This window comes from Anabas testudineus, chromosome 21 (assembly GCF_900324465.2).
Source record: "Anabas testudineus chromosome 21, fAnaTes1.2, whole genome shotgun sequence".
In the NCBI taxonomy this organism is placed as follows: Eukaryota; Metazoa; Chordata; class Actinopteri; order Anabantiformes; family Anabantidae; genus Anabas; species Anabas testudineus.
In genome coordinates, this window is record NC_046629.1 from 18,043,205 (window position 1) to 18,065,893 (window position 22,689).

A 22,689-nucleotide genomic window follows, 5' to 3' on the forward strand; every position below is an offset into this window, starting at 1 on the left:
AAGTTGGAAATAATATTATTCAGAGTTGTATGGACTCTGTACATTCACCTTTGTTTTGGTCTTTGTGAACCTCTGAGAAACATTCATATTAAATAAACTTTTACTTACATAGCCTAATTACACGCTCACCTGCTGATTAAATTGTTACAGATGAATGACAAACATATTTTCTGTGTTTTGGTATTCATTTGTTTTTATTTCAGTCTAGAAACTTACTGTGTCTCTGCATTTCCAAACTATTTCCTGCCTGTGTATAATACAAATAAGCAATAACCAACAGGAACAAATAGCAACTTTAACATTCTATTCTTCTGTTACAGTCATTAGGTAGTCTGTGGTGGAGTCTGTCTGCTTTGTTTGCTTATTGTGAGGGTGAAACAAAACCATAAAGTTGTACTGTTAAGGTGAATTAGTACAGAGGTCACTGGACACCATTCAAAGTTGCTGAATCATATTCAGAGTGCAGAACGGAGCAATAATTTCAAATAAGCAAAAGTATAGATAGACATGTGATGTCACTCATCACCCAGCAGCTTCTGGACATTTGACTACGTGACAAGTTATTCAGACGTCTCATCTTTGTTTAGCCTTTATGGAACGGCCATAGAGAGTTTCTGCAATCACAACCCCTCCAGTAGATGAAATAATGTGTGGAAAAGTTTCTATAATTTCTAAAGCATGGTCGGATACAAGCCGCCTGTTATTCTGAGTAAAGTACCGGCCTTCTGCACTGAGATCATTAATCATCAACATTAAAGAGAAACAGACAAATCCAGTATGTCAATTCAAACATCAGCAGCAAGCACCAACTCAAGTGATCACAGAGGAAGTTGACTTCCTAAGATTGTTTCTATAAGCAGACACACTGTGGCCACGTTTGCAAAAGCTTGACAAGCTGTCGAACTCAGCAGCATTTTGGATAATGCTGGAGTTTTGGGGGATATGTGTGAAAACGAGACTAAAACTGGGACAAAAGGAATATTTTGAAATGTATCCACATTAGTGCAGATAAGGTTATAATGTAAGAATAGGAACTGCGTGGGCTCCTTTTGGGACTCGTTCCAGAGAATTCCAGCAGATTCATCTGCTTGTGCACATGCACGGCTCTGACACATGAGATAGTTCATATTTACAAAGCAGGTTGTCAAGGATTCGAAAAGGAGTCTTAAATGACAAACAGCTCTAAAAACGCACGTCATACCTCGATCACGTGTGTATATCCAATCCTGCCATTATGAAAAGAACAAGACAATTGTGTCTGAAATTGATGTTCATCATGAATGAGTTCAACGTCTGTGAATAACAGGAGGATGGATCAGAAGTGCTTTGGTTAGCTGCAATGTAAAATGGACCAAATCAAGTAAAGCTCTAGTGTGTTTGTGATGGATTTGTTTCAAGTTCAACCTTTTCATAAGGCACTGACACACAAAAATATCTTAATGGATGAAAGATTTGGGTAAATAAATGAAGCCTGCCACTGGGGTTACATTTTGCAGAGGTTACACTTTTGTTCCGTTTGGAGTCAAATCGGAATTGTTCCCCTGACAGTTCTGTGTCTCTTCGCTGACTTTTTCAACTCTGAAGTGGGACTCCCAATCAGAGAACACGTTTTATTGGTTAAAGCCTCAGCTGTGGGTTGTGTGTATCAGTGAAGGGAACTGAAAGACAGTGGTGCTCGTCTGGGTTACACTTCTGATTGATTGCATCATCGCAGTGGAACGAAGTTGGGTGTCAGGGCTTTTATGGACGACGGCAGTACAGTGGTGTTGAATTTCAATGGATATGCCCTTGGCCAGATAGATGATAGCGCTGAACACGCACGCACGCACGCACGCACACACAAACGCGCACGCCTTGGTGCGGTTTAGTACTTTTCTCTGGAGGAGAACTGACTTGTTGGTTGGTTTGTAAGCAATGAAATGTGGAAAGAAAGAAAGACACGAGGAGACACCTGTCCAGGTGGTTTGAGAACCATCAGTGTGTTGGTACAAATATCTGTCCACACCTGTCCAGCACAAACATACAGAATAGCATGCCTCTGTGTGTGTGTGTGTGTGTGTGTGTGTGTGTGTATGTGTGTGTGCGCGCGCGCGCACTTATATGCCCTCTCTGCTCTCCCCATTCCCTCCTAAGACTAATTTCGCTTTGTTTCTTTCCTCTCTGACTGACAGCCAGGTTTTCGCTTCGCCCGGAGCGACGTCACACCAAGGTGGAAGAGGACGAGGCGCATTTTTCCTCCCTTTAATCAGCCAAAGAAAACACCTCGGCAGACTGTAGCACGCAGTCAACTCTACCTGCAGCCGGTGCGCATCTTAGACTACCAGCGGGCAACATCCGGCGGCACCAATAAGACCGAGCGCGTTTGCGTAAGAGCAGCACTTGATTCGGGAGCTGTCGACTGCTGCTGTGTCTCACTTCACCACTTCGAGTCTCTTTCCTCCCCACAACGCCAGTGGGATCATGTAATGCGCCGCGACACATAAGAGCAGGACAACGATGAAGTGGTTGACCACACCTTTGGAAGCGGACATCTCTCCAGTAGCCTCTTGACCAACTTTGTTGCGCACGAAGATGCGCCCGACAGAAGAAGAGCTGGATGGTGAACCCTTTGCGCTCTCGCTGACAGCCAGTTTCCAGTAATATTCTGCTGAGCCGCCGCGTCAGACATCAGGGACCTCCTATGTATTTAAGAAATAATCCAACTCGGTTTTGGCTGAGCTCGTCACTACTTTAAAAGTTTTGCTGGGGGATCTTGAGGATTTGCAGTGTTCGACATGACGGTTCGTCTCTCGCGGATCCAGCTGGCCCTGTTCTTCATCTTGCTCTGTCCGGTCAACATCATCGGACTCTGGTGGTAAGTGCCCTTACTTTACCACGTGTTTTGTGGCGCTCTGTCCTCCTGCGATTGAACAATCGCGCCAGTGTTAGTCTTATTTGATTTGTGAACAAACTCATGTTTGCTGCATTCACCAGGGTTCAGCCTAATTTTACCGGCTTTTTTCATTTTAGTAGTCAGACTGCTGCACATGGATCTGAAGCGTCGGGTCCCAAGTCAAACAATATCATCGCACTTGAGAGAAAGTAGCTCACACTGCAGGCAAGGCTAGAGGAAAAGAAGATCTAACATAGTTTCCAATTATCCATAAAAAATTTAAGGAACAAATGAACAACAGGCACAAAACTGAATCATATATGAGACCAAAATCACTAATTATTAATTTAATGTGTTTCTGTGATCTTAAATGAAGCTGAAAAGTTTATGTTCCAGCAGAATGAAGTGCTGACAAGTAAACAGGGAACCAAAAGTGCTCATTAAAAAGTGTGCGTCCTGTGTGGAGAGGTATATTAAACTGCATCCACCAAGGTGTATAGATGAGCAATAGCAACACATGGAGGAGAGGAGAGGCAGACTGTTGGTGGAGGAGGTGTTGATGGTGTTTGTGCAGAGGGGGTTCAGAGTGAAGAATGTCAGGTGGCCCTCTAGGCGCAATGGATATGTCATCATAAAACAATCCATTTAGGCTCAGCTTGGCACGGTGTGTGACAGCCAGACAGACCTCGCAGATCTGCTGATAACACGTTTTCTTTTCCATGTGGGTCTCTGACTGTGTCTGTCTGTCTGTGCAGTCATTGCATTGTCCCGCGCAGTGTTTCATTAGACAACATCCAATGTTTCTGCCTTGTGTCTCGTCTCTGTCTCTCTCTGTAAAGTGGCAGTGCTTGAATGTGAAGCTTTGTGATTCTTCCCCCCCCCCCCCCAACAAATCCTCCCACTGTTCATTCACAGCCCAGTCAAGGTCAGTGTGGGATGTGGTGTCGCGGAGGCTGTATAAGTTGACTGTACGTCCTTGTGTCTCCCCAACATTACTTCACTTCTCATGTGACTACTGGAGATTGGATGTTAACTCAAGTAACCTGTGGCGATTTTTAAATGACTGAAAATTACTTTTAATAGCAAGATATAATTAATTAATTAAATAATTAATTAATAATAGTTTCCTTGTCAGAGCATCTGCTCCCCCTTGTTACACTAGATGTAAGGACCTTAACATAGTGCACTGACAGGCCACTAAGATGCATGCTGTTGCGTGGCACAGGCAGTATGGAAAGCACAGTAAGGTACTGGATATAAGCTGTTCTGTCAGAATCCACACTGCTTTCTCAGGTATGACTGAGCATGAAGTTGAGCCTGCGTCCAGATCAAGAAGCAGTTTGCATGTATTACTGATGTGCATCCTCATCTTTTCAGAGTTTACATAAAGCTCTCATACTTCCTTGACAGTTAAGTTAAAGGTTTTTTTTTTTTTTTTTTTTTTTGCATGTTCTTGGTCCAGTTTTGACTGGCAAATTACAAGAGTGCACAGCAGTCCATCTGTTACTGAGGAGGCCAGGAAGGAAAAATCAGCTACAATTAAGATTTATCTGATTTATCTACGCTGGAGAACATTTTCAAAAAGGTTTTGTTATGAAAAATACTGGATTAAAGGTAGTGGTGAGCCAAAATGGATAGCACAAAAGTGTTCTGTACACTTTACACATTGAATGTAATACTTTACAAGGGTGCAGTATTAAATTGTAATTAAATTAAATTACGATTTAGTAATTAACATAAAAGTAAATACAAACGGGAGATATTAGTCAAGTCAAACTCTATCCTCAGTCAGTCCTCAGCACAGAGACATTGACTTTTAAAAGAATTTGTGCGTAGAATGCCCGTCTAACTAGAAACCAGAACATTTCAATAATTTCTGCTTGATTTGTGAGTTTCACATTGTTGCATGAATTTGAATTTGTAATTTGATTTGACTAATACTTGAAGTAAATGGTAGGAGAACACAGACGAGCAGAGACAGGGATGGCTGGATAGTTGCATTTTGTAACTTTAATGAGGAATAAAGCACAAGTGATGAATGTTGAGACCAGCCTAACTTCTAGTAAATAGTTACTAGTAGTAGTTTTATAATGTTGGTGTCAGTCCTCCGCAGGACAATTCTTTTAAATACAACTCTAGGGAATTAGGAAAATCAACACTAAGAAATCACCTACTTCCATTTTATCCCCACTGACAAACACTGTCATCTTCTTTCACTCGCTCACTTGCTGCACATATTCACGCACAGACTTTGATGCACACACAGTGGTTGGCTGTGGTGCAGCTAGGGTGAAGCCACACCTGTGGGTTACTCCCAAGTCTGCCAGGACAATGATGCTCTCTGTTGAAAGCTGCTGGACATACCATCATTCGTCTCTCTTTCTCTGTCTCATGCTTGCTCCTCTTGAATGTCTCTATCTCCGTGTGTCTGTCTTTAGCCTAACCTTTTGGAAAGGAAAATACCTATCATATAGATAGGTTGTCGCTGAAGGAAGAGCGAGCGAGCTGCAAAGAGAGAGACAGACAGTAGGAGAGATGAAATGCTGGGGAGATAGCTGTCCTTTCAGAGCCTCTACTGATTAGAGTGCTCTAATCATTTGGCCTGAGAGCAGAGAGCACAGCTCAGAGAATCAGAGGGGTGAGGAATGCCTTTGCTCTCATACTGGTTTTGACTGCAGTGTTTAGCAGGGCCAACTTTGCCCTGTGTGTATGTACATATGCACACATATATGCATCCTATATATATATATATATATATATATATATATATATATATATATATATATATATATATATATATATATATACACGTATTTGCAAGTGTGTGTGTTTAAGTTCTGTCCTTTGTGTTTATGTGAATGTCAGTACAAATACGTCTTCAACCAGTGGATGCTCGTTGATCTGTTTAACATGCACTCAAAGATGTACACAGGCGCTCATTCAGTCTCACAGTAATGGGAACACACACACACAGATTGTACAGTCAGAACCACCATCATCATCAGAAGAGAGTTTCACTGTAACAGATCTTATCTTGTCCACTCCACTCGTGGTCTGAAAGGCTAGCTGTCTAATCAGGACCAGGAAGATGGGCACAGATAAAGATTAAATGACAATGTGGGTTTGGCATCAGGTAGAGAATAAATTAAACATGTGTGTGGGTATGTGTACATCTGTGGTTGTGTGCAAGCGTGCAATTTTGTAGACGTTTGTGGTCCAACTTATTGTATTGCCAGAAAGACAGGGCAGAGAGCGTACATATTCCAAGAGATGTCAAGATGTCTTCATAAATGGTTCTCACGGTTGTGAAGTTGGCACGAACCAGCTTCGAATGTAAACGTAACATTGCAATCTAACAACCGTTATCTTACAGTGGTATAAGTTCGGATGGTTTGGGGATTTCTGCGTGAAGTTGGCACTAATGTTGGTGCCTGGAGTCTTTTCCTGTTCTCGGAACGTTATTTTCCTATCTGTTCTTATTTTATTTGTCATACTGGCTGCTAGGAAGGGCAGGCAAGATTTCTAATGAAACAACAGGAAAAGCTGTACCATTCAGATTTCCAGTTAGGTTCAGTTAGGAAGGCACACCTCTGGGAATACGACCTTCCTACTGTATCTACCTTTCCATACAGTCCTTTGCACCACTATATCAGTTGAGTGCTTCTGCGTTACCAACACGTGGATTGCCCACACATGCTGGGAAAGAAACCATCCCATCACTTTTACAAACATTCTTGATTACTGACTGACATCACTGAAAAAAGACAGTTGCATCTTTGTTTCAGCCGCTCGCACACCAACCCCGCGCCAGAGGCTACTACTAATGTTATTCGTTACTTGCTATTGAAAGTCATATAGAAAAACTCATTAAAAGAAAAGTGCTATAAATCAACAGACCTTTGACTGTGCTGGGACTCTTCCTCCTCTCAGAGGAGAAGCCCACGTGGTACAAAATGCTTTAGCCTTCACATGAACTTATAGTTGATATGTTATGCATTTGATATGATTTCTTTCTTTCATGGTTAGTGGTGAGCTTCACAAACCACACAGTGCATCCACGCACGTTTCAAACCTCCCTCTTTTGTTCTGAATATATCTGTTCTTTGACAATTTTTATCTTTTGGCTCTCCGTGCTGCTGGGTGTGCCACTGTTGTTACAACAGAACAAACTCTGGATGGATGGATGTTTTTTTCTTTTGTGTGTGTGTGTGTGTGAAATCGGTTTAGTGGTGTTGGTTTCCTGCTGGTCACACTTTATTGCTACTGTTTAAGTGGGGCGAATTAGAAATTGTGAGCGCTGGAAATTGTTTATCGTGACAAATTTCTCTACAACACACACAACTATGCATGTTTCGAAAAGCACCACGTGCCCCATGCTTTAGGATGCTGCTGCACTGGCCCTCAGACACTGTTCAGACAGAGAGTGTCGCAAAATGCTCAATTTGATCCCATCTATATCCACATAAAATTAATTTGGGCCATCAGATACATTTTCAACATGCGTTTTCACATCATTTCTTTATAACCTTGCTTATATTTTTCTATCTCATTGTCCCTCCTCCTTATCTCACAATGAAGTCAATTTCTTTTCACATATGTCTAGCTGTCTTTCTTTGACCCGTTTTCCCTCTCACTCTGGCGTCTCAGACTAGTGCTTGTCGTGACTCTCTTCATCTCCAGCATACTTAGGGGATTAAGGAGGGATGAAATTCACTCATTCGTGGGTGGAGTGAAAAAAAAAAAAAAAGAAGGCCCCCGTACAGTACAGCACTTTATCTATGGTACCGTGAGATCCCTAATGAAATCCGAGTTTCATTAACAGAGAATGTTTAATCTCTGTCTGACCCACCTCTGGGCCCAGAAAGCACTGGATAAAGAATCTATTTCTATCTTCATTTGAAACCTCATTTGTTTGTTTGTTAGCTACAATACATACTCTGTAATAAAAAACCATCCAAACACTGAAATAAATGTAAAACTATTACTTAGCAACAAGTAGCAACAAGGTAAAGCTCAAGTCTGAATTGGACCACCAGCTGTCAACTTCTCCACTTCTCGTCTCAAGTGCAGCCTTGATAATCCTGCTATGAGTGCTTTTGATTTGAGTGCTTTTATTACTTGCTCTTTTATCAACCCACCGTCTCCATTTTGGGACTTTTATCATCATGAAGAACTTCTCATGTGAGACAGTGTTTCCTTAAAGCCTCTGATAAAATCACTCACTGCACATCCTTGTTGGTGTTTAGCATTATCTGTTCCGGAGCTGTACCGTAAATGACAGACTGAGGAACAGTGGCACTTTGCGTGGAGAGGATCTGATTACTGGCTGACTTTGAAAGTCAAGTGTATGCAAACTTTTATCTGGGACGTCTGTTCTATAGCAAATGTACCTGCCCCTGTATGCCAGATTGTGTGTGCAGACTGTTTGTATGTGCAAGTACACACATGAAGCATCCCCTCATAATTATCTTCACTCTGGCTGCAGCTTCTCAATATAATAATAGGCAACACTGCATATGACACGTGTAAATGACATCTCCTAATGTCTCTTTATTCCCCTGCTTTTCTTTGCACATGCAAACATGCTCATTTTGCGGTCTGTGATAAAGGATTCCCATATTTTCCTCCCTCCAGCTTCCAGGGATGAACACTTTAATCTTCAGCTCTCCAAAAAAGGGCAAAAATGCTGGGCACTTACATTCATCCCATTATCCAATTAATGTACCCCATGTTTGGTTATATCTCGAGCATCGTGCTTTTTCACCTAAGTTCACTTCACTTTCGGATTCACAACTTTTCCATTCTAGTTCTATCTAAGTTCTTTCTAAGAAAGTCCAATATGGACTATAAAGAACTTTAAACTATAAACCAAGGCACACTGAAAACATATTCCTCCTTTTGACTGTGGTTTTTTACAGCAAAATACAAATAAATTAGAACATCATACTCTAAACTTCATAAAGAGATCCAACATAACAACTTAATGAAATGTAATTGACTCATGTAATAGATGTGAATGCTGATGGACAAGTCATCTTGTTGCCAAATTCACCTCCTAATGCTAAATTCAATTATGTTCATTATCACACAATCAGATAGTTGCATGTCCTTGAAGAAACATTACAAAACATAGTACCACAGATCACTATATGCTGCATACTTTACGTACACAAAATCTATCACCAGTCCACTCCGCAGTATTTTAGCACGAAAACAGATTATAAGGAAAGTTTCCTCTGTCAAAACCATCTAACTGTCTCTGTCTCTCACGCCCAGAATCTCTTTCTTTCTCTGACAGCGACACAGGACTCAAGAGAACAAAACCCTATCCAGTACACTCACTAGTTTTACAAGTCTACACCTCCCATTATAAAAACCAGGCTGGCTTTTGTGAGCTGCTGACAGAGCTGGCTTCCCAGCTCTGCTCCTGGCCTGCACACATACACACACACACACACACAGTCACACTCAGTGACACATGCAAGGCACAAGCAAGTCTATGTTCTTCCTCACATACATAAAAACATATAGCATAGAAACACACTTGCATGCGTGCGCATCGGTGTTGCTCTTTAGCTCTCTTACACATACACACTTCTCCTGGCAGTGAGAAGATAATAACTAGTTGTTGAGAGGGAGTGTGTGTTGCTAAGTATTGTACGTGTACCTGCTAATTAACACATACAGACAGTCTGTATGATTTAATTATCTGGGTGACTACCACACACATACACGTTGCACACACACAGACTGCCTGTGTTGTTGTTTCCATAGTGATTTTGTCAATAACAATAATAGAAGGAATGCGACAGTGGGTGTTCTTGGAGTGTGCATACAGATAAATGTATGCAGTTGTGCACACATGCTTATGTGGAACTTAACTTAACATTTACTATTTGTTACTGTGATTTCCAGGTTATCCCATCATGCACCAGATACTATGTATCATTACTTGGGATTAGGTACATGTACTCCTCCTAATCTTCAGTCAAGTTGAATTATTAGAAAGGATAACAAGGAAACCATAAGTGTAATCCACTCTGTCTGCTGTTATCATATACGTTCTAGTGGATACCATTATTTGGGGGGTTTGCCTCTGGATCTGGGTTTCTATGTCAGTATTGGCTAAGAGGTTTCCAGAAGAATCCTCGTGAATTGTTTTTACTTTACTTTATTAATTTATGATTTGCCATGTTCAATTTCTATGTTTAAATAATTTTACTGTGTTAGAATAAAAACAAATTAGTTTTCAAAATTAAAAAAAAAAAAACATATGGACTGAGGGTGAAAGGATGAATGTGAATACATGTGCAAATGTCTACCTCGGTATCAGACTGCCAAGAGAGGGGGTTGGCAAGAGTGTTTGTTCTGCTTCTTAAAACAAACTCTTGAGGCAGATGAATGATAGCAGGCGACGCGATTAACAGACACGAGGCTGAATGAAAAGCTTGTAGCAGTGCTTCGCTCACGCTGCCTTTCTCCGCCTCTTTGTGTCGTGCATATTCTTCGTGACTCCGAATTTGCTGGAAAACTTTGAGTTGTGGATCACATCTGCTGAAAATGAGGCACTTAAAGTCAAGTGTGGAGAAGAGGTGAGAGGGAAATGGGCTAAATGAAAGCGGAGGGGTTGAGAAAAGGAGCCAAACGTACATAATAAATGAGAGGGTGATACCTAAGGAAAAGAAGTAGGAGTAAAGAATGGAAATAAAGTCATCGTTGAAAGTCACCTTACTGTTACGTAGCCACAGGGGCTGGCATTGCTTCCAAGTGGTAGAGCCAAGTCACTCTTTCCCATTAGCAGTTAGAATAAACTATTTATCTTTATTATATACACTCATCTGTCAAAAAGATCGTGGAGGTCCACAGCCCATATTCATGAAATACAAGACATATGTATATGTATTTTAATGTTTTAAATATTTGAACTACACCAGGGATGCTTGATTTATCTTGCCCCGTTTAAATATTGATTTTCTTTTCTCCTTTTCTCTAATGTAATATGTACACTTAAATTGATGGCTTTAATCTGGGAAGTGTTTAAGCAGGGCTGATTGGAGGAATACGTGTGGTTTAAGTGGTGAACTTCTTAACTACTACAGAAATCTTTAGAGAAGCTGTATCGTGTGGAAATCTGGAAAGTCTGCCTTCTGGTTTACCAGAATCAACTTAGCATGAAGTTCAACTGTAAATAGCCTGTCTGTAAAGAGACATCCAGCTCCGCGAGGACGATGCAGTTCTTCCAAGTGCAATCCTGCAGCGAAATCCAGAATTCTGGATCTGACATCAGAGCTGAGATGCCTTTGGGAAACTCAGTGCCCTGTTGTCTCCCACGTGCTTGTTCAGGAAGGTCATTGTCGCCATGGCTGAGATGTGGTGGGTAGAGTTGGCAGGCTTAGCAGCCACAGAAAAAAAAAAAGTGGGTTGCATTTGGTTTGTGGCAGTGAGCAATGACACTGTGTACTGTGTGATTAAGTTAACAGGTGTTGCTTGAAAATGTGTTGTTCTCTTCTCTAAAGTTGTTTAAACTTTTGCAGGGCTGTGGGCAGTCCGCTAGTGATGGACCCTAACAGCATATGCAGGAAGGCAAAGCGCCTGGCGGGCAAGCAGGCGGAGCTGTGCCAGACCCAGCCGGAGATTGTCAGTGAGGTAGCCAAAGGAGCCAGGCTGGGCGTCAGGGAGTGCCAGTACCAGTTCAGGTACCGGAGGTGGAACTGCACCAGCCACAACAAGTACTTCGGCAAAATACTGCAGCAAGGTGAGTAAGGGAGGAATGGATGCATCCAGTGATAATAATCTTTGTCTTATTTGACCGATGAGAGTAACGATACCACTCACACTTCCGTCCGTCTAACATGAAGCTGCAGCTGCTTTGCACACCAGTACCTCATAAAATAGGATTGTGACTTGCTGCTTTAAAGACACACATAAAAAAATTGTCACATCCCATTTTTTTAGCGGTGAGTGCCTTAGCATCTGAACCCATGACCTCGCGACCACAGCCAGCGGCCTTACGTCAACTTGAGGTCAGATCGCTGTCTGATGGCAGCACAACAGACAAAGGCAGCTGTTGTATTTCAGACCAGACATATTCACACTTGACTGACTCTCCTCCTCATCAGATTGGGCACGCTTGAAGTAATCAAGTAAAATTGCCTTTTCTCTTAACATTTCTCTTAAGATCTTCCTCCAGTTCTTTGAAGTATGTGATTTAACTGATGTTGGGTCAGCCCTGGGTCTTCTGCAATTACTGTGTGTGTGTGTGTGTGTGTTTTTTTTTTTCTTTGAATATTACAGTCATAGAGAGCTCCCTGTCTCTTGGTCTTGTTGGACTGGCTCTACAGAAGACCTTTATCTGTGTGTTTAATCAACAAACAGGGAGCTTCCAATATTAAAATACAACAAAAATGTGTCAAGCGTGTTAATAAACTCTTTTGGGATCTCAGTGTACTCACCAGTCATTAACGTCACAAGGGACTGACACAAATTATCATACTAATCTTCATAATATTAGTACTGCTTCTTAGTCTAAGAGTAAGTATACAAAAAAAATCCTATCTTGAACCACTCAACTTCCCTAATGACATACCATGCACGTTATCTACCATTACACGCTCAGAACACTTGATATTATTTGTCAGTAACACATGTAGCTGAGCCTCATTATGGTTAAACACAATGTTTAGTCTCTTATCTCGTCTAATTTATGACACTACAGGGGTTGCTGGTGACTCTGATTAAGATAGCAAGAGGGAGAAAAAAGAAGGAAGATGACAGATAGACTGAGAAAAAAAGAGAGATAAGGAAGAGAGAGGGAAAGGGGCAAGAATCTACCAGTAGAGGACAGATCAGCAATTAATCATAAATTCCTGCCTGTCTATAAGAGAGGCTAAAGTGCTCCTCTGTTTTGAAGCCTTTGTCCGCAATTACCTGGATCTCTCCTTAATGGCTGTTTATCATGAACTAGAAGCAGTAAATGTCAAAACAAAAGTGCCTCTGTGTTTAATGCACTCTCTCTTAAAGTGGTTAACCTGATTGACCCGTGTTTAGAGTTGTGATAATAGGCTTTCATTTCATTCTGAGGGCATTTTGAAGTTTGTCTTTGTGGAGAAATCAGATAGTCCTGGTGAAAATAGGTGCAGACTTTCGGGATGAGCATTGGTAGCTGCCTTTTTTTCTCTTTTTTTTTTTTTTTTTTGGGACACAGCCAGTGGTGTTTTGCTGGGTTGCTAGGATCATCTGGAGAGTTTTGATTTTGCATGCCCTGCTAGAAGTGCCTGCATAAGGACTTTGAGTGGCAAATTCACATACGGTAGGGTCTGATCTTTTTTGATCTTGCAGAGAATCTGCATGAAGAGATGCGGCTACTAAAAATTGGCCATCTGTGATGACCACCAGGTGTTTAGTAGACTTTGTGACAGTCACTGAAGTTGATGCTGATGCTGTGCTTGTGGAAGACAGCGACTTCTGTCTTGGAGAGATTGAGCTGAAAACGTCTTTCTCTCACCCAAACAGTGATGTCAGAGAGACATTGCTTATACATTTCATATCCAGCTGAACAGAAATAAGACACTCAGACATATTCTTCTGGCATGGTGTAAATGTTTGCGTTTCACTTGCGCCAAGCCCCCAGACAAGAAAGAGACACCAAAGTTGAGGTGTGGACATGTGTCTATGTATGTGTGCGTTTGTATAATAGGGGTTTTAGCTGATTTCACAACTTTACTGAAACACTGCCATTTCACACATTTATTGCAAGTGTGAGTGAAGGAACAAGTTGATGCAAGGATGACAACTTATTTCGAATCAAAGACTTGAACCTTTCACACAGTCATCTCCGAATTCAGGTCGAATTTCGACTTTTTTGTCATTATTTGGTGGTTATTATCCTCTTTGCCTTCATCTGCACTATGTTTAAATAATACCACCCCCACCCCAAGACTCACAGTGCAAGCCAAAAGGTGATGCTGGTAATCACAAGAGGTGTTGTGACCTTTGAAAGTCGTGGGAGGCTGTGCATCTGTGTGTGTGTGTGTGTGTGTATGCCTCTGTAGAATAAAAAGGACATTTGCTCTGGGCTGTACAGTGGTTGCACATTAAGTAAGCTCGTGTCAGTCGTGTCAGAATATTTTCATTAATGATCTTCACAGGTAGACGCACAGTTATAACGACATGTATACACATGTACACTTTGTATTTTCTTGTGGCTTTTTTGAATATCTTGTATTTAGTGCAACTACTGTACTATACTGTATGGCAGGCAGTGTGAAACACTGATCCCTCACTGAGCAAATAATGAAAACACTTGCATGATGTATCATTTAAAAACCTGGCAAATACACTGACGGTATCGTACATGAAATTCGGATTGGGTTTAAACAAATAAAATGATAAATGTCAGCTAGTTTTGTTGTGGCATCAGTACCAGGAGATAGTCCTGTGGGTTGGTTCCCACACCTGCTTATCCTCTTGTTTATGGTGTGGTTTCCTAGAGTTCCAGTTGGGAGCACTGGGACATTATGCAAAATTGAATAACTGAAAAAACAATAAAATAATTTAACAACAACAAAAAAAAAAATAAAGTAGCCCGAAGGCAGTCAGACATGATCGAGACCAGGTATTAACCCGCACCTGAAGCACAGAAAGACACAAGAAAACCCAAACACTCCTCCTGTGATGACACACAATCAGAGCTGATATTGAGGCTCATTCCGAAGAACTTGTGTTGAAGACATACAGCTTGGTTTAGGTGCTGGTGCACAGGGTTTCAGCGTCCTGATAGACTTGTGTGGTGGATCCTGCCTCTGGGCAAAAACTTGATTCATCCCAGAGGGGAATTGTTAACCCTGCTAGGATACTATAGTCCAGATAACTGATGGATGAACAGATGAACATTTTCCTCAGTGCTAGTCTGTGTTTTTTAGGGTGCACCTGCATTTGCAGTTTACCTGACACTGGGCGAACCTGAATGCGCAGCTTGGGAACATTACAATTTTTGTGATCGTTTTAGACCTGTTCTGTGTTTGTGATAAAACTTTCTCTGACGCCTTTTTCTTGCAGACTCAGTGGAATTTTCGTGCCTTCACTTGGCACAAACAGGCACACACAGGGCCTGCTCCAAAATTAAAAAACACCTTTCAGTCATTAAGTGTTTGCGGCTTTCCATTTGCTGCACTTTTCCTAAACCTCTGATTTGTATGTGCATGTAAATACTTAACAATTACCAATATTTTAGTTATAACGATCCTGGGTCCTGGAGCTCTAAAGAGGCATCATACCGTGTGTGATGACTGAGCTGCTCACAACTACTTGAAGAAAGCAGTTTTTGGTCAAACACTGGCATTAATCACACAACAGATATTATAAACTAAATGTGCTGTATATCAGCCTCTGATTTGACTGAAAAGGTCATGTGAAATTTTGCCACAGCACACAGCAACAGGATCTGTCTGGATTTAAGTTATCAGCTGATTCTCTAAATGTGAGTCTCTTTCTTTTTTCCTCCAGTTTTTCTCCAGTTAGGGTATAATTTTTGTGTGTATATATAATGTTCTGTATTCTTGGTAATTTTGGAAAGTCCCCTCTGAGACCTCTGTTTCTCTCCAACACTTTTCTCACAACGAAAATGCCTGGTTTGAGGTAAATACAGCCCCATATCAGTTAAACTTCAGGGATATCAATCTGTCCAATTAGGAAGCACTGGTGATTGTGAATCAGTTTCACCTTCTTTGGTGCAAATTAAAGTGACAACAGGCGCAGGTGAGGAACAAACAACATAGGTGCTGACCACAGACTAATGCTCTCTCCTTAACCTTCCTTCTGTCTGACCAAACTCTCAGAAACAGACCCCATGAGGATGGCATGTAATCAGTTCCTGGTTGATAAACTCACTGCCCGCTCACTGCTTTCAACATTCTCATTACCTAAATCCATTTGAGCACCTATGGGACATCATGTATTGGTGCATTTGATTCCATTGCAGTACCACGGCAGACTGTCCAGGAACTCACTAATGCCCTGATCTGCATCTGAGATCTCCCAGGACACCATCCATCAACTCATCAGGAGCATGCCCAGACATTGTCGGGAGTGCATATGGACACACAGGGGTCATACAAACTTTATGAGTCACAGTATGAGTGGAGAGTTTGTATAAAGCCCTCAATGTTGAGGATTTCGATTTCCATTCACTGTGATTTTGTACTGAACAAATTATTCCAGGTACATTAGTAAAGATTTTTTAGTAAAGATCTTAAATAATTTGTTGATCACTAATGCTTTAGTGTTCCCTTAATATATTTATCTTTTCATCTTGAATGTGAGAGTCAGATTAAACATACCAGACATCATTTGCATAATGGCATAAAAGTCAGAGTGCTGAAAGAATATGTGCTAATTCTTGTAGAATGGGCTTTTGGAATTAGAAGCAGACGTAGACAGGCCCAGACACCCGCCGTGGCAGAGAATTTGTTTGGAATTCATGTCTCCGAGGAAAATATGTAACAGGGTTCCACAAATAATGTGATTTTTGATAGCTTCTTGCACACACAGCAACAGTTTCTCTCTGTATGCTCTCTTTCTGAACCACTTCTCTTTTTTTTGTGTTTCCCTCCCTTTGTCTATTTTTACTGGTGTGATATTTTGATCCATGTTACCAAGAAGTATCCTTTATCAATATGAGATTCCCTGCTGGAAATACAGTGTGTTTCTATTGCATCCGAGGACATCGTGATATGATGAGCTGTGTGCTGATGTTTCACATACATGCATACAAATAGATCCAGAGATATTTTGGAGATGACACATCTTGATTTGAGTATGTTGCTGCTCCTGAAAATCTCAGCCTTATTCTGCTGAACAGCAGGAACCATTAGGTGTGGTCCATCTAAAATGTAACATGGGCGTGCAGCGCACACACACACACACACACACACACAGTTGCAGAAATGTTCTACATGTACCGCCATGCACATTCAGTATAAAGTCAATGATTTATTTAAGCTGCCAACAGTCAGAGCGACAGTAAAGAAAACAAAGTCGGCAGCAGAACCTGTTCACACAAACATTAGACAGCGTGGCTGTTTGTGAAGATGCCATTAATGCTTAAAATCATAAAGCAATGCTTTTCACATACATACGCATTGACACACATGCACACAAACCTTCACAAATTAGCCTGAACCGAGGCACCTCTGGGTGTTGGGGCGCACAGCTGGTGTTGATATCATGGCGAGCTGGGTTGTGCAGGTTTTGTCGCACGCCACACATTCTCTGTGCGCGTGTGCGTTCCCTAATGAATCCCATTCTCTGAATCATGTGATATGGAGTTGGCAGTGTTGGTGGTGGTGACTGCACGCTCAGAGCCTTCCAGCTCTTTGCTTCGTCTCCACTCACACATTATGTACAATGGTTTTTTGGTGGCTATTATTTTTCACATTCTCCCCGCGTCTCATCTATCTAGACAGCGTTTTGCCACTGAAGTCATCAACATCCCTGTGGTACGCCAAGCCCATTTGGCCCTGCTGAAACATTAAACAGGTCACAGACTGTATGCCATGTGTGTCAACTAAACAAAAATATTTCCCATTGAGGAACAATTATGGAAACAGCCAGGTTTTCACAGCCAGTGTTAATTTGTGTCTACAGCAAAATAGATTCATTTGAATCACTGCAACTGTTTTTCAAGAAGCTATTTACAAAGGAGCATTCTCCTATTTCTGCCCAGGAGGTCTTTGAGATTCTTTAGTAGCTACTCATTTCTTATCGCGTGAGTAACAATAGCTGCAATAACCAAGGATAAAAATGCGTTGAGCGGAGGTTGAGGGCGATGCTGAAGCAACGGGTGAGGACAGACGATCAATTAGCACTTGTGGCTGGACATGTCTTTAGCCAGGAGTGTTAAGCTTTGCACTTGAAATAACCTAGCAGCTTGTGTATGAGAGAGAGAGAAGCTACCAATATGTCAATGAAAAATTGCGTGAGTGTCTAAATCTGTAGGCATCTATCTTTTAAATGTACTGTCATTATGTCATAATGGGTATTGTAGGTTTTCAAGTTGTGAACCCGTGTAAACTTTGTTTTAATCATTACTCACCTCTAACTAAAACCCATCTGTCGCTTGCCCCCTGTATTGTAGATATTCGGGAGACAGCGTTTGTTTATGCCATCACAGCGGCCGGCGTGACCCATGCTGTGACCCAAGCCTGCAGTATGGGAGACCTTCTGCAGTGTGGCTGTGAGGCCACCAGGAACAGGGCCCCTCCAAGGCCACCTTTATCCACTTCTGGTGATGGAGTCAAGTGGGAGTGGGGGGGCTGTGGAGATGATGTAGAGTTTGGTTATGAAAAGTCCAAACAGTTTATGGACGCCAAGAGGAAAAGAGGCAAGAGCGACATCAGGACGCTCATCGACCTGCACAACAATGAGGCCGGACGACTGGTAAGAAAACGCTTCAGTGAATGTCTGTGTGGTTTATGTTTGTAGATAATAATAATAATGAATAATATATTTTAAAGCCCCTAGTGCTTATCATAGGTCTGATGTTTCAACATACTAAAAAAAGGTGCTGCTTGACCTGTGGAATGTTCTTCATTCCACAAACATGCGAAAGAGAAAGACATCGCTCGCAGCCATATTTGTGTAGCACCGTAAGCTGATATTCTGACAAGAGTCGGGTTTCTGAAACACAAAAAACAAGAGCGTGCCACACATTTTGTTTTCAAGCCTCCGAGGCAGATAGCTTCTTACATTTCCACAGCCCTTGTACAAGTTTAAAGTTCCTCTTTGTTGCTCGTATGAGCACTGAGTGAATTATGACCAAGTCAACTTGCTACCGAATGAGCAAAGAAGCAACTTTTCACACGAGTTGATTATGTTCATTTAGAGTGTAGCTCCGTAAAATCTCCAAGATCACATTTACTATTAGCTGTGAGTGTTGTCTCGCTTGCAGTTTGTTACGCTTGCCTGCACAAATGTTGCACATGCACAAGCAAAAGATGGACTAACACTTTAGCTGGGGTCAAAGGCAGATAGAGAAGGAGAGGAGGATTTGGAGGTATAGTCTAATTGTAGTTTAGTTCAGTTAAGCACATGTCTCTTTAGGTGTATGCATGCGTATGTGTTTGAATGGACAGGTGTGTGTGTGTGTGTGTGTGTGTGGGTGGGTGGGTGTGTGTGCGTGTGTGATGGGTTAATTATGTGCAGTATAAGTGAATGATCTGTTGTCAAGGCTTGTTGGCTGTAGGAAGGCCAGAGGCAACATGGAAGGAGAGGAGGGGAGGGAGTTAAATTCCTTCTGAATAGCGTCTGCTTTTATCTTACCTATCGGTGTATGTTTGTGTGTGTGCATGTACGCGGCGTGTGATCCGGTGGCTTTGTCTGTGATATATTATGAAAACACAATAATAAATAACATCTTTAGAGAACGTGTCATTTGTCGTTTCTGCATCACTGCAGGCTACAAGGTTAAAAGGTTCCTTGTCTCTTTTTTCTGTCTGATCAGTCTTCTCTTTTGCTTTTTTTTTTTTTTCACCTGTTTGCCCTCCTTCACCTCTCTCCTCTCCTCTGCCACACCAAATCCCAAATCCACGCTCTTCTCTGCACTTTCCCTTCCCAGGCAGTGAAGCTCTACATGAGGACAGAATGCAAATGCCATGGACTATCGGGCTCATGCACCTTGCGCACATGCTGGAAAAAGATGCCTCATTTCCGCGAGGTAGGCGACCGCCTGCTGGAACGCTTCAATGGCGCCTCCAAGGTGATGGGTAGCAACGACGGGAAGACCCTGATCCCTGTCAGTCAGAACATAAAGCCGCCAGATAAGCAGGATCTGATCTACTCAGACGAGTCGCCCGATTTCTGCCTTGCAAATCGGAAAACGGGCTCACTGGGGACACGGGGCCGCATGTGCAACAGCACAGCGATGGACATCAGCGGCTGTGATCTGCTGTGCTGCGAGCGTGGCTACAGGGAGGAGACAGTGGTGTTTGAGGAGAACTGTCTGTGTCGTTTCCACTGGTGTTGTGTGGTCCAGTGCAAAAAGTGCTTTGTCCGAAAAGAGCTTAGTCTCTGTCAGTGATGAACTGGTCAACTGAGGTTGAGAGTTGTCAATAATTGCTTTAGTTTGGCGACCTAAGGAAAGTGTCTGGACTTTCACAGCGATGCTTTTGTTACTCTAGTTCAGTCACACAGTGGCCCTGAAAATTCCTATTCACATAGTGATTGAATCCAGAAAGACAAGCAGTGCTGGCCAAAGACTTGAATGGTATGAAAGGTAAATATAACCACATGCAACTAAAGTAAAATAGACAAATGTTTCATTTCCAAACTACCTATTTTTCTTTTCTTGCTTATGAAAGGACCAAACAATGTTACTGGTTTCCATACAATTGAAAGAGGACACATAGACATTGCCAGCTAGCACACTTTCTTGGTGTCTCTTCGACTGTCAGTTCAACAACAGAGCTTGGTGTACATCTAAAAAGAGCTTTATGCATCGGCATGTATTGGATGCTCCTCATTAAATTATGCATTTCTGCAATTAAAACATTTTATCCTGTAGTGTTTGGTATAAAAAGTCATTCAGAGACTGCTTTCTGTCTGCAGTATGCTGTAGCATTTCAGCTAAATGATGGTTCATTAAATACTTCTTTAAAATGTTCTCTTCATATTAGATCATCCCATGACCTTGCAAACTATTGCAAGGTAACAGTAACTGTTAATGCTAACATTATTTGGAATGGTTGCACCGAATACAGTTTTGACGTTTTTCTTTTTTTTTATCGCTTCAGCGGCAAAAAAAAAAGAGAAAAAAAAGCATAAAAGGGAAATGGTATCATATTATGATATTTGAAGAATGCTGTCAACTTGGTCTGCCAGCAAAGATAATTTATATAAAGATATGATGACAAGATTCACTTAAAAATGATGACTACTCACTCCAGACTCTCTCTCAGAAGCACTTTGGATGTGACAGCTGCCACGGACTTCCCCAACAGTTTGGTTATGAAACCTGGCTGTTTTTTTGTTTCTATTTTTTTAAACCAAAAAAAAAAAAACTACTTTATTTACTTTGATGTATCAAGAAAATGTATATGATGTATTTTGTTTATCTGTTATAATATACAGGGCAAATGTTACAGTATGATGCACTTTGGATGTTTGCGTTTTGTGCATATGTGTGTGTCCGTGTGCGAGTGATAAAGTGTGTGTGACAGTGTGTTTGTGCAGTTTGGCCAGTTATCAGCGTATCCTCTGGTGGACGGCACCTTTTATATATTCATTCCTTCAGTTGCTGTCTGATTTTAAACTGCATTATGTTGGTTATTAAAAGCACACTCTTGTTTGACTCTCTCATGTTGATCTTCCAGTGGCTGCTGTCTGACTGATGCTCCCAAAGATATGCAAAGGTTCAAGGCCAAAATAAAATGACCACGATTATCACTGACTGTTGATTGTTCTGATATAAAAGCCAGTTTTGTTTTCATCTACCTATGTTAGTAGAATCTTTGTAAAAGTAATATTGACTTGCGTTCTTCTTCTTACCTTTTCTGTTTTTGCCACTGTAATATTTGTTATAATGACACAGGGCTGACGTTAGAATTCCTTATCCTTAGCAGTTATAACCTCATTGCCATAACATCTGTATGTCTCCGACTAAAAGCAGAATAGTCGCTCAAGACTAAGTCAGATCAACAAAGTGAACTGATTTGTGTGTTTCTTCTTCTGATCTGTCAGGTAAATGAACAGAAAACCATTTTAGTATCTGCTACATATGCAATGTGGCAAATGGAAATGGAAAAAAGGAATAGTTGTGGCAATAGAGATCTGAAAGCTTCTGTCAGCTGCACAATTCAATACATGTGAATAGAGTTATTTAAATGCAGCGTGTCACACTGTGCCTTGCCTTACATTTCATTCTGCTCTTCATTATCACATTCTATACCCATTATTTCATAACTGGGAGATACATGGAAATTTCATTAAACAAACATGTTTAAAGTGACTACTATTTATGACTCTTATTTAAAACATTATTCAAATAAAACAGTTTTTTTTATTTAGTAGTATTCTTTTCATGTGCTTCTAACCTATAAGAGAGACAAAATACTAAATACTAATACTAAATAAAGCACAAAGAGTGATTCCAACCTGCTGATATATATATAGACTGTAGACCAACCTTATAATATCTTATATCACAGTTTGGTTTTGACTTCCCTGATGATTTTCACCAAAACTAGATCCTTTCCACACCTCTACCTCGATTACATTCATTTTGCCACTCAGCAGAAAGAGGTGTTGTTTTGAGGTATTTAAGCTGTAGAAATGAAAAGATGAGAGAGAGGGAGAGAGAAAAAAAAAGAAAAATCGGCCTGTATTAGTTTGAGCTGTACAAGTTGACACAAGTTCATATTTTCCAGGAATTTGTTGCACAGTGGTGTGTAGCAGTCGGGCCAGCAGTTGTGTTTAAGATATAGAGAAGGTGGGCCAAAGAAGAGGAAAATGCCCATGGGACACTCATCTCCACGTGCGTCCCATAGCCCTTTGCCCTCTCCCCTCCTCTCCTCTTCTTTCCTTAGATTTTTGCAGCTCTCCCCTCCCCTCCTCTGCTCTCCTTTGCTTTTTGCTCCTCTCCTCTCTCCGTCTTTAAGCTGTGCAGGCATTCAGTGCTGCATGGGCAAAGCCAGAGAAAATAGACAAGTGAGCAGATAGATTTATTGGAGCATTGGTATAAATAGAGATGCCTGTCGACATCTGTGTGCATGTGGCTGCATGTGTCTGTCTTTGTCAGTCACTGTGTGTGTGTGTGTGTGTGTGTG

General features: G+C 41.4%; 1 protein-coding gene across 1 annotated transcript; it reads left to right on the top strand.

The window, feature by feature from the left end:
• The first annotated feature begins 2,247 nt into the window (after positions 1–2,247).
• wnt6b (wingless-type MMTV integration site family, member 6b) lies at positions 2,248–21,314 on the top strand. The gene is made up of 4 exons (XM_026377210.1): positions 2,248–2,854; positions 11,407–11,627; positions 18,006–18,307; positions 19,485–21,314. Exons 1-4 carry the CDS (start codon positions 2,775–2,777, stop codon positions 19,944–19,946), a joined length of 1,065 nt encoding a protein of 354 aa, XP_026232995.1. The 5' UTR covers positions 2,248–2,774; the 3' UTR covers positions 19,947–21,314.
• Positions 21,315–22,689: the final 1,375 nt, after the last annotated feature.

Excerpts from the sequence above, each read along its gene's own strand:
- wnt6b (XM_026377210.1), top strand. The coding sequence starts at position 2,775 with ATGACGGTTCGTCTCTCGCGGATCCAGCTGGCCCTGTTCTTCATCTTG. Across the intron at positions 2,855-11,406 it reads AACATCATCGGACTCTGGTG|GGCTGTGGGCAGTCCGCTAG; the intron begins GTAAGTGCCCTT and ends AAACTTTTGCAG. Across the intron at positions 18,308-19,484 it reads ACAATGAGGCCGGACGACTG|GCAGTGAAGCTCTACATGAG; the intron begins GTAAGAAAACGC and ends TTCCCTTCCCAG.